The sequence below is a fragment of the Mytilus californianus genome, unplaced genomic scaffold (genome assembly GCF_021869535.1).
Source record: "Mytilus californianus isolate M0D057914Y unplaced genomic scaffold, xbMytCali1.0.p SCAF_1, whole genome shotgun sequence".
In the NCBI taxonomy this organism is placed as follows: Eukaryota; Metazoa; Mollusca; class Bivalvia; order Mytilida; family Mytilidae; genus Mytilus; species Mytilus californianus.
In genome coordinates, this window is record NW_026262581.1 from 2412519 (window position 1) to 2428876 (window position 16358).

The following is a 16358-nucleotide window of genomic DNA, read 5'->3' on the forward strand; positions in this document are numbered from 1 at the left end:
TATTGGCATTTGTTTGATTGAAAACAATAAACTACATTATTTATTTTTGTAAAAATAGATACCAAGTAAGCATGGTAACTGATATTCCAGAAAAAACAATATTGGAAGGCACTAATCATTTTTTTTTTTTATGGCCATTACCCATACAATTGCATTTTACTCGGCATATACATAACCAAACAATATGAACTTCGTGACCTACCCCCACTCAAACAAAAATGATTAAACTGCCTTCCAACCACACACCCCTCCCCATCCCCCTATATATTTTTTTCTGAAATAGCCGTAAACAAAAACCAAGTCAAAGTAGATTGTAGTGTACATGTAGAAAAAAATGATTTGTTTTCTATATGTAAACTCTTCCTATTTCCAACTTCTCTGATTTCACTTTGATGAAAATATGGGCATCTCTAATATCGATTAGCTAATTATACCCCTGCTTTAAAAAAGGGGGGTATACTGTTTTATTATACCCCCGCTTTAAAAAAGGGGGGGTATACTGTTTTACCTCTGTCTGTCCTTCCGTCAGTCCATCAGTCCGTCCCATGAATATTTTGATCGCATTTTTCTCAGGAACTACTTGACAAGGATTTCTGAAATTTGGTTTCAGGGTTTATATAAGTAAGTTAAACGGTGTGATGCGTTTTCAGATTCATCACTCAACAACTTCATGTTTACAGAACACTTGTATTATTTCACACATGATAGCCAAGTTGAAAGTTTTCGTCGCATTTTTCTCAGGAAATACTTTACAAGGATTTCTGAAATTTGGTTTCAGGGTTTATATAAGTCAACTTTATGTGTGATGCGTTTTCTGATTCATCACTCAACAACTTCCTGTTTACCGAAATATTACGGCGGGGGTATCATCAGTGAGCTTTACTTGTTTTCAAAGCTCTTCTCAGAAACTACATGGCAAAACTTTGTTTGTTTATCATTAATCTTTATTTGATATTTTTGAAAAAATATGGATTTTTATTATAAAATATGATATTAATTGACATTATCTTTTGATAAGGTAGTTCAGAGGAGATACCATTTGCACCGCAGAGTAGGCGTACTTCTTCATCGCATTCCCTCGATGCCAATGATCAGTCCCTCACTTCCATGTATCTGAAGAATCCTATTATTGAAGCTGAAATTGACAAACTGAAACAAGAATGTCAGCGTCTTCAAAAAGAGGTATTGTAAAATTCTTTTCTTTTCTATAACTCTGTCTTTCTACCCTTCTACATTTTCCATTCTCAAACAGGAGTAGAAAACTCACCTTTTTCACAACAAATGGCATTTTGTGACATATTTTCCGTAAAACGTTAAATATATTTCCATGGAAAAGGGTTTATCTATTTTGACCTTATTTTCCTGATTCATACATTTTGTTGTAAATAGGTCAATGTTATTTTATTACTCTTACATATAGGTCAATGTTATGTTATTACTCTTACATATAGGTCAATGTTATGTTATTACTCTTACATATAGGTCAATCAGGGCTCGACAATAACGCTTGTCCGATTGTCCGGTACCAGAGGGAAAAAGGGTCGGACAAGTAAAAACTATATCAAGCTTGTCCGACGGGACAAGTAAAATTATTCTGCAGAAAATAAATTTAATCCAACTTTGATGAACAAAGTAATTATAAACAAAAAACAAGAAAAGATGATGAAAACAAGACATGTTTACTTGCAATCGATAATTTAAAACTGGTTCTTTGTCAGGTACTTTTTAACAGGTAAAATGCATACTATTCTAGGAAACCAGTCTTACTGATCCGAATCAGCGATGCGCTTTGTAGATAAGGTAACTTTACAAGACAGTTGGTCACAAGCTCAGAAACGATTCGGCTCCAATTTTAACATGTTTAATAGACAGTTTGGCACCATAGGAGACATATTTAATAGACATGATTAATAGACAGTTTGGCAACGCAGGAGACATTTCGGGACCAAGACAAATCAGTATCTCGGTTTCCTACCTTATTCTGTTGCTTTATAATAAATAACATACCGGTAATTTTTTTAACAAAAATATTTTTTAGATAAAAATGAAAAATTATTTACCATTAAATTCACAAAATCATATTTGATCATATGTAGAAAAAAAAAACAATACTTGCAATATGGTGACCTATAGTTGTTAATTTCTGTGTCATTTGGTCTCTTGCAGAGAGTTGTCTCATTGGCAATCATACCTCATCTTTTTTTTATTGATTTGAATAAACTTTTTTCAACTGTAAAAAACCAGGATACAAATCCAATGAGTGTACATTGACAGCCCTATCAGACGGTGCCTCATGTGCAGAATCTGATGAGACTTTGGCATTGATGAACTACATGTAGAACCTAAGTTCTGTGACATGACTAGATTCAGTTGTATTCGACTCATATTTTTGAATAGTATTTCAAAAGATATAAATCAAATTCTGTTCTATTGTTTTAATTCATTTTGTTCCTTGAATCAACTTAAAATGCAAAAAAGGTTATTATTAAGATTTTTTTGGACAAGTTACAATTTCATTCGGACAAGTAAGTTTTGGTATGTACTTGTCCTACTGGACAAGTTGAAAAAAAAGTTATTGTAGAGGCCTGTCAATGTTATGTTATTGCTGTTACATAAAGGTCAATGTTATGTTATTACTCTTACATATAGGTCAATGTTATGTTATTGCTGTTACATATAGGTCAATGTTATGTTATTACTCTTACATATAGGTCAATGTTATGTTATTGCTGTTACATAAAGGTCAATGTTATGTTATTGCTCTTACATATAGGTCCCTTTTTCAGATACTACATATATATATAAGCAATTCAAATAAATTGGGTGTAAGGAATGATTGTTAGGTGACATGTTTGTCTGACAGGGCTCATCTGACTTGACATGATGATGGTGATGATAGGTCAATTATATATGGTATATAGATGGTTCATCTGATCTCTTTTTCATAGTTCTGTTACCAATATTTTAAGTTTCTCAAATACTTTTTAAGCACTTATAAGTTAATATTAAATAAACTTTATTTTATATATAGTATAATTGTAGGAGAACATCTCATATTGCCCCCCATTTCTTGCTTTACTTATCCCCTTTTATTTTAGGGACAGTTTGGCCCGAATTGTAACGTGTCATTTTTCGAAATTGTTGTATCTAAAGAACACTACCCATGTCTTCATTTAAAAAAAATATGTATTTTACAACATCAATTGAAAAGACTTCATTTATGAATGATGAGCAAGCAATAATCAATCAATCATTCATGAATTTAACCAGGGAGTATCCTTAAAAGATGTTTGTCTGTAATGATGTTCTGTAGACTTATTGAAAATCTGTCAGTTCACCCAATCCAACTAGACAGTTGATTCTAAATTTTGAATTGCAATGAGAAAGGCTTGGAGCCAACTTTAAATGGTTGCAGTATATGTTGAAATTCTTCAGATATGCTCTAAACTGTAAAGTAAGATATTTTGTTGCATAGTCCATGAACTTTATGGCCTAACTTTTTATATTGGTAATGTTTTAGCATAATGAATATTTGGTTCATGTCCCTGTTGGAGACAACAGATAACATAATCAATAATCCGTTGGTTTGGCTTAATTAATTATGAATGATCATAAGTTGCAATACACCAGTTTCACATTAAACTGCGCATGTCTAATCTAATTAGCCAAACTATGAAATCACGCGATAATTACCGAGAGTTCATCAACTGGGGGCTAACGATTGGTAAGCAGTTACCATGCAGATTTGGAAAAAACAATCATCTGATTAAGTGTTTGCGTTTACATGTCCATGAGCATCATTTGAATCAAAATATAATAAAAATATATTGACGAGACAACTTTATTAACAATGACACATTAAAAGATTTTAAAACGGACTACTGCTGTGTTGTTGGTTGCAGTAATATACAATCTGATATACCGCCTGGTTTAATTGTACCTTTAATTGTCACGAATTCATGCTGAGGTCGTTCACTTAACGGGAAGAATAAATTAGATAAATAAGCGGGGCTCACTTCATATACATAGTATTAGGTCATAAATTAAGAAGTCAATTAAGACCTTAGCCATGTGGAATCATCGTTTTACCTTGTACAATCTCACCAGGTGACAATTGATAAAAACATATCCTTTTCTATACATACAGTTACTGAAAAAGGGCGACCATTTGATTAGTTTATTCAACTTTTGTACACAAATATTTCCTGCATTTTGTGTTGCAGATTATTCTTTTCCATCCTGCCTTCTGGTCATAATTATTTATTTTTAACTCCTACTAGAATATTAATTTTCTACCCCCCCCCCCCCCCCCCCCCCCCCCCTGAAAATCAAATGGTCATCCCCTAATACAGATGTTTAAAATGTTAACCCTGGTACCTAATTTACACTGAGATATCATGGCCAGTACGGTTAATGCCACTGGGAATATTTTAATAATTTAGGAGGAGGGTCATTAAGCAGTTTGATATTATTTTATGGTAAAGCGTGGTAAATACAGGATATTCAATTACTTTTAATGGCATGAAAACTGATAAAGTTGAAAATATGTAGAACATTACTCTGGCCACTGGCACTGAACCTCTGCTTAGACTAGGTCGATCATGAATATAGCTTAGAAATTAAAATGGTATTGAATGCATTGTATTATAGTGTGATGTTTGAAAATTGAAGATAAACCTGTATTTCTGATACGTATTTTAAGGGCATACGATACAGTAGCAGGGGCAGATAATAACGTTTTCAAAACTGTTCGTGTTGTTTTCGCGACGTTGTTAATCAGAACGTTGTAATTTCGCGATGTTTCTAATAAGAACGATTACATTTCGCGACATCGCTTTAGATGTAGTCACATTTGCGAAAAATCCACTGACGTCATAATTCCGATTGCACGAAATTGAAAAAAGTACCTGCAATGAAAATCGGCCAAATCACGAGAATTGTTATATTTATTCATTAATAAGGAAGTCAACAATATTAACTTCGAATTGGAAAAAAATCAAATCCACATTCTTAACTTTGTATGTCTGTTATTTCATATAGGAAATGAATAAGAGATATGAAAAACATAAGACGTCGATGAGAGAGAAACCCAACTACACAAAAAAAAAACCAAAACAATAAGTAATTTATATAGTATCTTCACCATTTGGATCACAAAAAAACGTAATAAATAATGACAACGCATCTTACTGTTCCTGACTTTGAAAAGGTACAATAAAGAGTTTAATGACATTTTTAGAATTTAACCCGTGGAATATATATGTGTATGAAGAAGAACTGTCAGTTAAAATGACACAGTTATAAGCCCCGTATTATAGCCCAAAAACAAAAACGCACCCGTTGATGTTCTAAGCATATCCTCTATGTACATATTGAGAGAGAAAAATCGGCACACAGGAATTAGGTATTTGACAGACCAGAGTTGCAACTCATTGATGTTAAGTTACTGAACAATACGAAGTCTTTTTGTAAAGAAGTTTCTCAGATAAGAAACAAAATATTTGTTGGACCGGACAAACAATGTGGTTGCACTCACTCCTAGATTGAAGGTATAATACAGACAAGTAATTGAATGATTATATGTACCGTAATAAAAAAAATACCCTGAAGACAAGCTTTGGTAACTTATCTATTGATACAGAATCATTAAATTTCATGCTTTTATATCGACTGCTGTATGAAATGTTATACTAGTACTACACTGTAATGGACTAAGCTGACCCGATTTAATGTGGGTATGATTTTGTGTTCATGTAATGCCTATAGAGTAGGTCGTTTCACATTTTCATGTCGGGGCTTTTTAAAGCTGACTATACGGTGTGGCTTTTTTTTTTCTTTTTTTTTTGTGTTGAAGGCCGTAGGGTTACCTTTAAGCGTTTATCTTCGTCATTTGAACTATGGTTGATAGTTGTCTCTTTTGCAATCATACCAAATGTCCTTATTTTTATATCATCCCCCTTACTTTATAATTGTTGCACATTTTGTCATGTCGGGGCCTTTTGAACAATTAAAACTATGTTCAAGCTGTGTTGTCTACATGAATTGTATGACTAATGTCGGACATGCAGAGATGCAAATTAATTTTTTTATTATATATATCTGTTTTGTTTCCGAACATGTCTTTTCTAAAAGTAATTTACTAGAATACTTTTTCTATCCAAGTTTCGTAACAATTCATAAAGGTTTGGCAAATATGATGCTATTTACGAGGAGCCAGCTTTATTAATTTTCATGAGTAATATCATTGGTTTAAAAAAAAACACCTTGGCTCTACCACTGAAATTGACAACGTAGTAGTGAACGGCGGGAAAGATTTCACGACGTTGTTGCGAATAAAACTTATTCCAACGTAGTTTGGCGCCTTATTGTCCCGTTTGCCAATAAAAATTAAGGTTTATTGCTTTTATTGAAAAAACAAGCACATGGACCCCCAGTTTTTTCTTTTGCAATCAATCAAGTTCTGTTTCAAGAACACTCCGCCAAAATTTTAAGAAAAAATCAACGATAGAATTTTTTCTGCACTTCTGTGTAGACGCAAAAATATTTTCATCTTCTTTATTTCACTTGTATTAAACGAATTTAGGATATAATTATTTATTTCAACCGTTAACTTGTTACAGCATGCTGATGCCATGGATCAAGGGAACATTTTACAAAAAAACCCGGTTGAATTATATCTCAAAAAGTAAGTCATGAAGGTATATTTTTCTTTGCATATTTCAAAAGTACACATCGAAATTGACCTTCTACCAAAATTTCAAGAAAAAATCAATGAGGGATCTCTACTGTATCGTATGCCCTTAATTAAAACTGCCTTATATCTCACTTTATTATCATGACCGTCTTAAACATCACTGACGCAGAAATATTTGAAACAAATGTACATACAAATAAGAAGATGTGGTATGAGTGACAATGAGACAACTCTCAATCCAAGTCACAATGTATAAAAAGTTAACAATTATAGGTCAAAGTACGGTCTTCAACACGGAGCCAGGGCCCTGTCTTCTATATGTCTATTACAATTAACTGACAAGTTTTCTATTTTATGTTATATGCCATGTATGCCAAACAGGATAAAACGCATGGTGACTCAATTTTTTCTGTTTGTATTCTGAAAGCATTTAATAAGAGCTATCTTCTCACATTTTATTTTGAAATTCTATCATTCATTTTACCTTCAAATATTCATATAATGATACCTTAAAAATTTCTCTGTATAATCTATACAAAATGTTTCATTTTTTTTCACAGCATGTAGCTTGAAAACAAATTGGTGACCTATCATTGGGTTTTTCATATTTTTAACATATCACAATATATACTACATCTTCAACAAAGGATATAAGGAAAAATTCTATCAATTTTCGTTTATACTTCCATACTACCATTAGTGGAAATTTCGATTATTTAGTAGTGCTTGTAACTTGACAATGTCCTTGTACCCATAAAAATTCACACAAAAGTCACCATAACAGTAACTTGTTTTTGTCGAAAAGAAAATTAAAAGTTCGAGTCTATGATACTAAACCTATATGTAGGCCGCAACCCTTTACATGCATGTCGCAAGAAGATGTAAAAAAATATTTAAGAAAAACTGGGAATTGATACTGGAACAGAACTGAAATTAAATGTATTTCTGATGTTTAGGTTGTTTTCTTTTTATCAAAATATTTTTCTCTTTCTCGAAAAATCAAACAGACATACAGCAATGTACATAGCGCAGTAAGCAAAAGAAAGCAATTACAAGATTAATACTTTTTAAACCCATAAACACAGCTGTTAGAAACTCTTTACAGCAACAAGATGACTTATTTTCTCGTTTGAATTGTTTTATGTCGTGACCTTTTAGAGCTTACTATTCGGTATAGAGTTTCTCATTGTTGAGGGCTGTATGGTGACATATGGTTGCTTTCGTCTGTCATTTGGCTCTGGTGGATATTTTTTGATTTTAAATTTATGTTATTCTCTGTATAAACGGTCAAACTATTTATTCTGAATATTTATTAATAAATCGTAAAATTGAATAATCTCCAGCATACACCACGAGAGAGAGATGTGTATTATCGGTTGATTTATTATTGTGTTGCTAAATATCAGAGTCAATTTGATGTAGCCCCCTGTCACGTATGATATCGTTAATTATCGCGGGATTTAAACTCAAACGCGCATAAGATTTCGAGATCAGCGTTGATAAGTCGCTTATGTGAAACTGGTCTATTTCTCAATAATTTAACAACACTATTTGTCTAATATTTTTAGCTTGAAAGTGCTAAAGATGACAGATATTCCAATGAAGGAAGACTAAAGATTTTACAAGATAACCTTTCAAGGAAAGATGCAGAGTTGGGAGACATAAGACAAGAAAGAGCTAAATATATAGAACAACAGAAAAGGGAACAAACAGAGAAAGAAAAAAACTTACAGACTGAAGTTGACAAGCTGACTACACAGTTACAATTCAAAGACAAGGAACTGGATAATTTCAGGGACAGATGTAGAACATTAGAATCAGCTTCTGCTGCAGGGCCCAGTGTCAGTCCTGTTCGTAGTCCTCGTGTATCAAGTCCTGTTGTTAAGAAGCAGAAAACAGAAGAAAAATCACCCAAGGGACGGTCATCATTTCCTACGTCACAAAGTTTTATGGCTGAAAATTTTATGACACAACCATCAACAAGTCGAGCTGGTTACAAACTGGTAGAAACAAGAGATGAAGGTAGTTCTGGTAGTGTAATAGATAGCTATAGATACATTATTAAAAAAAAAGTCTTGTAATCTTGAACGTCCAGCAGGTTTGTGCATTTTGTTGACATTATGTTAATAAATGAATGGACTTACAGGACAAACTGAATTATTTGTCAGCATCAAGGGTCCGGAAACGGTCATATTTGCCAGTCATGTCCTAAACTGAAAGCTATTTGTCCTAAACGGCAGATTGGGATTTAGGACAAAATATTTTTTTCTTACAGAAATAATTTCGGTCATTTCAATGAGATCGGTTTTAATTTCTTTATTGCCATTTTGCACTTGTTTTTGTTTTGTAATCCCTTTCCTGTAATAAAACTGCCACTCCAGTACAGTATGATGAGTCCTGAAGGCCCTCCTAATAATCATATTAATGCCTCTGGGAAATATTGGCTAATGATCGCTAATCACTTTTTACCTGTGTTTTTAATTCACACCTGACAGTGATCACAAGCTCAGAACTAATGTTATAAAGAAATTAAAATTCCATGACAACTGTCTTCATTATTCAATTACTTTTCAGCAAAGAAAAATCGACAATTCTGAGTTAAAATTAAAATTTGATTTAATTTATGTTAAAGAAGTAATTTTTTGAGTCAAACGTGTGCTTTATTTACTATGTAATAAGCATGTGTGAAATTGTCTTCACCAGATTACCCACTTAATTGTAATATGCATAATTTCATGCTAAATTAAATGAATGCAACTATTATCTGTTATGTTCAAACACATTTAAAGGTAATAAAATTAAAAATCCCTTGATTTCCTGTCAATATGATAAACAGAACGAATCCCTGAAATGAATCCAGACTTACTCCTATTTTAGTATTGATCGTGCACTTCCAGTTTTAATTTTCGTCTTCAAAAAGAAAGAAAGAAATGTCAGCGATGTCTGAGAAAATTTACCATTTTGAGTCATAAAATCATTTCAATTTTAAACTGTTGCATTCCATTAACTGATGGTAAGAAAATTCATGAAGTAAATGTGATGAAACAGTCAACACACGTTCTTGGATGTTATGAATCTAGTGTGAATAATTTCGACAGTTTGAAAAAATATCCGGATCCTTGGTCAGCATCATGTAGAAATACAGAAACTTTGGTGTAGGTTTGACAGCAAGTAACCAAAATGATATGACAAGACCATGATAACCATATACATTTAGCATTCAATGCTGTTTCAGTCATTGGCGATGGCAATAATTGCTAAAGTGTTATGATTAGGTCAGTTTCAAAGGAACCAGAACTGGCAAATCAATTTTTATTTTGTATGCAGTTGTATTAATATCTGCATATCTCATTTCCATGGAGATTATTTGGCCCTGCCTCCTCAGATGATTGACTTTGAAAGTTTTCCATAGCTGCCATTTAAATTTCAACATTTGCATTATACACTCTAAATTACAAACAAGCATAACATATCTCTGTGTAAACAGTCTCAACTGAGTGCCTTTAGACCACAACTGTTCAGCAATGTGGTGAATAAACCCTTGTATGTAGGCTTTGATCCAATTTTTATATCAATCTTGAAATATTTTGTAGGTACCATGGCCATGGCAACAGAGCAGCCAATTAATGCAGAATCTTCAAATCCTAGACATTTTAGGCTAAAATTAAGATGCCCAAGAGGTACACATAAATAATAAATTATACACTTTGATGAAAAAAAAAAAAAACTCAGAAGAAATGATATCTTAAATATAAAGTTTAAATAAATTAAGATGAGATCTTTTCTGCAAATAAACAGATGGATGGTAATCTTCAACCATACACAGGACAAGAGCATGTTAATGTGGTATAAATATTAACCCCACACTGAACTATACAGATATTTGTATGTGCTAGCTCACAAGATAGCAGCCCTTAGGGAGACATATTACTCAACTGGAGACATTCTGACTTCATGACAACCAGTATAAAAATACAGAAATTTGGTATGATTGCCAATGAGACAAGTAAGAATTCAAAACATGTTAAAAATAATGATTTTTTAGCTACCTTCGTACTTTGGAATAGTTCTAAAGCCATAACCAATATTTAGTTTCTAACAGCCGTAATTTATATTTGTAATTCTTAATGTATGCTTGCAGTTGCAACCTAAAAGTTCTTATTTAAGAAATGTAGTTGTTATATTGAAGAATGATTATTGCGAACCCAATGAAAGTTTTCCACAGTGCCATCTCTATCTTGACCAGGTATTTAAACTTTTGCAAGTTCACCTGTCCTATTGAATAAATACAATAGCTATTGTTCTCTGTGTAGTTTATTCTCTGGGACCTTTAAATTTCTTCTAAGAGAAATCTATCATTCATTGATTAAATTACCTGAGTAAAAAAAAATTCTTACATATAGACAAAAATACTTCTTTTATACACATTAATTGGGTGTGATGATGTTTCTATTCAATATTATTGCGAACCCAATGAAAGTTTTCCACAGTGCCATCTCTATCTTGACCAGGTATTTAAACTTTTGCAAGTTCACCTGTCCTATTGAATAGATACAATAGCTATTGTTCTCTGTGTAGTTTATTCTCTGGGACCTTTAAATTTCTTCTAAGAGAAATCTATCATTCATTGATTAAATTACCTGTGTAAAAAAAAATTCTTATATATAGACAAAAATACTTTTTTTATACTCATTAATTGCGTGTGCTGATGTATTTATTCAATATTAATAATATATTTTCATTCAGTTTAATATAAACATTGATTCAATCATAAAAAGTTGATTTCTAACAAAAGTTTTATCAATGTTCCTATTGAAATTTTATTTTTTTTTGTTTAGTTATAGAATACATTTAAGAAGATCTTAATTTGAAACATCATTATTTTCAAGTTCTTATTCATGTCAAACAAATTTTTTTTTAAAAGGAACAATGTTGAAAGTTTTGTCAGAAATCAAATTTTTATGATTGAATCAATGTTTATATTAAACTGAATGAAAATATATTATTAATATTGAATAACTACATCATCACACGCAGTTAATGAGTATAAAAACAGTATTTTTGTCTATATGTAAGAAATTTTTTTTACTCAGGTAATTTAATCAATGAATGATAGATTTCTCTTAGAAGAAATTTAAAGGTCCCAGAGAATAAACTACACAGAGAACAATAGCTATTGTATCTATTCAATAGGACAGGTGAACTTGCAAAAGTTTAAATACCTGGTCAAGATAGAGATGGCACTGTGGAAAACTTTCATTGGGTTCGCAATAATATATATAAATTCACAGGTTAAGAAATATTCCTTTCTGTGAACAGGTGATGTTCCGGGTGTAGAACTGCTGGCAGATTTGTTAGATTCTGATCTAGGTACAGAAAAGTCTGGAGAAGAGAAAGGAATTGTGGGACTTTTACAGAAAAGGACTTCAGTAGTAGATTTACAATCTTTACAGTTTGATAGAGACAGCAGTAACTTATTATCACCAGTAAATAATAAAAGGTCACTATAACTTAAAGAATTCTAAATAAAATCGGCTAACAGTACATGTTAGAATTTGTATTGTCTGGCCTACGACAAATGTTGCAGTTGGCGAGACATAAGAATGCTTATTGGGTGGCAGCACCTGTGGCTTTAGAATTTTTGTTTAAAGCTACATTTTTTTTACATACTTTAAAAGTTACAAGAGCTGGTTTATCTATATCTTGTATACACATACCTTATGGTCTGAGGTTTGCAACATCATCAGTATTGCACATTAACCGTTATCAATTTGATCATATCATTTAAGGATGTACACCTTTGAGAAGCCAAAAATTTCTAGAATAAAACTTTTTTTCTTAACCTGATTTTTGGGTTTATATGACTATGAACGTAATTGATGAAGAAAAAATCATACGGTGGTGCACTTTTTTTTTTGCTACGGCCATTTGAAAGTACCTCATTTTTAATGATTTTCCCATTTTTCATCAATTTTTAAAATTTTTGGGCTATTATCATGAAAAAAATCAGTTTCACAAACTTTTTTTCATACTTTCACTAAAGATGAAGTGGACCAATCTGAATAAATTTAACTTAAAAAAACTATAGGTTGGTGTTAATATTAGAAAGTTTTATTTAAATTTGTTGCTTTTTCATGTCAAATTGACCGTGCTGTCAATTTTATAAATTTGTGATTTTTCTCTTTTTATAGAACAAAAAGCATATTATTTCAGCTTCTTTGTTTTAAATGATTGAAAAAAAACATATCTAAGAATTTTTAACAGAAAAAAAATGATATAGGATGTACATTTTTTTGGTAAAAATTATTTCTTTGTACTCCTCACCCCTTTTATCAACATTTTGGCTGACACTGACCGGAACAGTTATAAAATTTCAAAATTTTGTTACTCAAAAACTACTTATTGTAAGTACACAATTTTTTCACAGAGTTTAGTTTGATTATGATATTTTTTAAATTCATTAATATTTTCCACTTGTATCACATGTTTTGGAAATAATTCCCGAATGAGATTTCAACAAGACTGAAACATCAGAAGAATACATCCTTAAGATATATAGGCACATATAAACCTCTCTTTTGAACTCCAATCATTAAATTTAAAGTATATTATGCTCACAGTGGTATGTATGAAAATTTTTCAACAATTTCTTGTTTTGCAGAGTACTGGAATTGAAACATCAGCATTCATCAATTGTGTCTCCTGAAAAACCTGTCAGAAAATCTATTATCTCCCCTGACAGTTACTCTTCAGCAATTCATGGCATGAAATGTTTACTACGTAATCAACAGACTTTCCAAAGTAGAACAGAAACAAATATTGTTTTAACAGAAAATACATTAAATGGTGCTATATTAATTTTACCGATGATTGACGATTATTTAGCTCAGTATATTGACATGTTGAGAAGTAATTTAGATGCTAGAACATGTGTCAGTCCTCGTAGCTCTTATACTTCATCAGGTTCGTCTAAATCAAGTTTTGACAGTTCCATACAATCTTTGACTGGATCATTAGATATGTTATTAAAGGATAGTGCTGATTTTGCAAATAATTTAGAAAATATGGCTTTAGTGACACTACAAGTTTTACATAAATTGGTGTCATTTTCTACTGTTATACGGAACATTTTATTGAATGTGGAAAAAGGACTGCAACCTATGGAATCTACTGATGAGGTATACATATATATTTAATGAAACTAAAAGCTTCAATAGAGATTTAGAGAATTTTTAATCAACTACATGTATGTTAAGATAATCACTGAAACTGTGGTGCTTAAGTATAGTGGGGTCAGTACATAAATATACTAGGTTTCATTATTATTATTTAAGCAGCAGCATGGCTTTTGAAAGTCCATCAGAATATTAAAGAAAGGACCTAACAAATGTTAAAATAATTTTGGACTTAAAATTACATATTTTAAAACCCCTGATTTCTAAATGTAGATTGGTATCTTTGAAAAAAATACAATAAAACAAGCAGTCAGGTTATCTTCATGAAAGTACAAGAAGTGAAAACAAAACCAATATTGACCTTTACCTTAGAAGGTTAAATATTCAGTTGATAATTTAAATGATCCCCTAATACATGTATAGATAGATAATATTCTATGTCTACCACTTCAGTTGAACACAGTAGTAAATAGAAAAGTATATTGTATCATTAAATCTTTCAAGTTTTTAAACATTTTATTTTGTTGTTTTGTTGTTTTGATTACATAATTGTACTCTTAATTTTTGTACAGGGTGAGCAACCAATGGAAACAGATAAAAGTAGTCCTGAATCATCTCTAGATTCCGATTGGTCAATATCTTCAGAGAAATTTTCGAATCTTCTGGTTCTAAAGAAAGTAATAAAAATAGCTGATTGTGGTCAAAAGGTAAATAATATGAAGTTTAACATTATTAATTATCTATGAGCAAGTGGTGCGTCCATAACCTTTGTTATTACTTAGGTTTTCAGATCTGTCCTGCAGTCACTTTCTGTTTGACAATACATTGAACTTTTATTTTACCCACAGAGCAAAGAATGTTTCTTGTCTTATGTATTCTGGAATGATTTTAATACTCTGTCTCAAACCTTTATAAAGTTGAGTTGTGCTGTGTAAACAATTTTCAAATGATGTACAGTAACTTTCTATTTGGGGAGACTTTGAATATTTATTATACCAACGTTAACTGAGTCTTGAATTTTTTATCAGTTTCTAATTAAAGTGGGAATAAACTTTGCTCGACATGACATGCAACTTCTTGGTAATACTTGATAAAGACTGAACATTTATTGTTTTAGGAAAGGTGGTATAATAGTTTGGTTGTACAGAAATGTTTTGATATCTTGATTGTATTAGGAACTAACACTACAGAAGAACAGCTTGTAAGGTAGGGTTTTGTATTAGGAACTGACACTACAGAAGAACAGCTTGTAAGGTATGGTTTTGTATTAGGAACTGTCACCACAGAAGAACAGCTTGTAAGGTATGGTTTTGTATTAGGAACTAACACTACAGAAGAACAGCTTGTAAGGTATGGTTTTGTATTAGGAACTGTCACCACAGAAGAACAGCTTGTTAGGTATGGTTTTGTATAAGGAACCGACACTACAGAAGAACAGCTTGTAAGGTATGGTTTTGTATTAGGAACTGACACTACAGAAGAACAGCTTGTAAGGTAGGGTTTTGTATTAGGAACTAACACTACAGAAGAACAGCTTGTAAGTAAGGTAGGGTTTTGTATTAGGAACTGACACTACAGAAGAACAGCTTGTAAGGTAGGGTTTTTTATTAGGAACTGACACCACAGAAGAACAGCTTGTAAGGTAGGGTTTTGTATTAGGAACTGACACTACAGAAGAACAGCTTGTAAGGTAGGGTTTTGTATTAGGAACTGACACTACAGAAGAACAGTTTGTAAGGTATGGTATTGTATTAGGAACTGACACTACAGAAGAACATCTTGTAAGGTATGGTTTTGTATTAGGAAGTGACACCACAGAAGAACATCTTGTAAGGTATGGTTTTGTATTAGGAACAGCTTGTAAGGTATGGTTTTGCATTTGTAATTGGTTACTTATACAAGTACAGTTTCATTAAAGGAAAGAATTGTTGATAAACCATTCATCTTGAGGTCTTATTTCCCTTTAGTTTTGACAACTTTTACAACTTTTTAAAACAAATAACTGGAGATTTGAAAACAATCACCCAATTTTCTTCCTACTAAATAAAATTTTTATGCCATGAAAGGGCAGATGGATTACATTAAAATTGGTACTCTCTACTGAGAATATATCCTCTGTAAGAAAACTAGCCTCAGGGTCAAGGAAAGTGGTTTTATATATTTTGACATCTGGTCAAAGTTGGGCTGTTAAATATGATGTCTTGTGTAGAGAGAGCACCATGCTCTTGGCACGTTTAGAACCCTTGCAACAACTCTCTGAGGGGCCAGTAGGTGGCCTATTGCAAGGCTAAATTTACTGTCCCAATCCAATTGTCTCTCATTTTCCAGTGGCAGTCCAACTATCCCTTACCTTTATCCCAGACTGCCTCTTATTACAGGACCTACCTATTGTATTTATTGTTAACTTGTTCCTGTCCTGAACATACATGAAATATTTGCCACTGGACGTTAAGCAACCAACCAAAAATCAATCAATATATATATTGGTA

General features: G+C 32.0%; 1 protein-coding gene across 1 annotated transcript in view; it reads left to right on the forward strand.

Moving 5' to 3' along the window:
• LOC127719591 (ATR-interacting protein-like) overlaps nt 1-16358 on the forward strand; it is a 34226-nt gene that overhangs the window by 9203 nt on the left and 8665 nt on the right. The window contains exons 3-9 of the mRNA XM_052226179.1: nt 1019-1182; nt 8263-8716; nt 10288-10374; nt 12014-12194; nt 13356-13872; nt 14442-14576; nt 14987-15075. Coding sequence (XP_052082139.1) covers nt 1019-1182; nt 8263-8716; nt 10288-10374; nt 12014-12194; nt 13356-13872; nt 14442-14576; nt 14987-15075 — 1627 coding nt within the window. The remainder of the gene's footprint in view (nt 1-1018; nt 1183-8262; nt 8717-10287; nt 10375-12013; nt 12195-13355; nt 13873-14441; nt 14577-14986; nt 15076-16358) is intronic.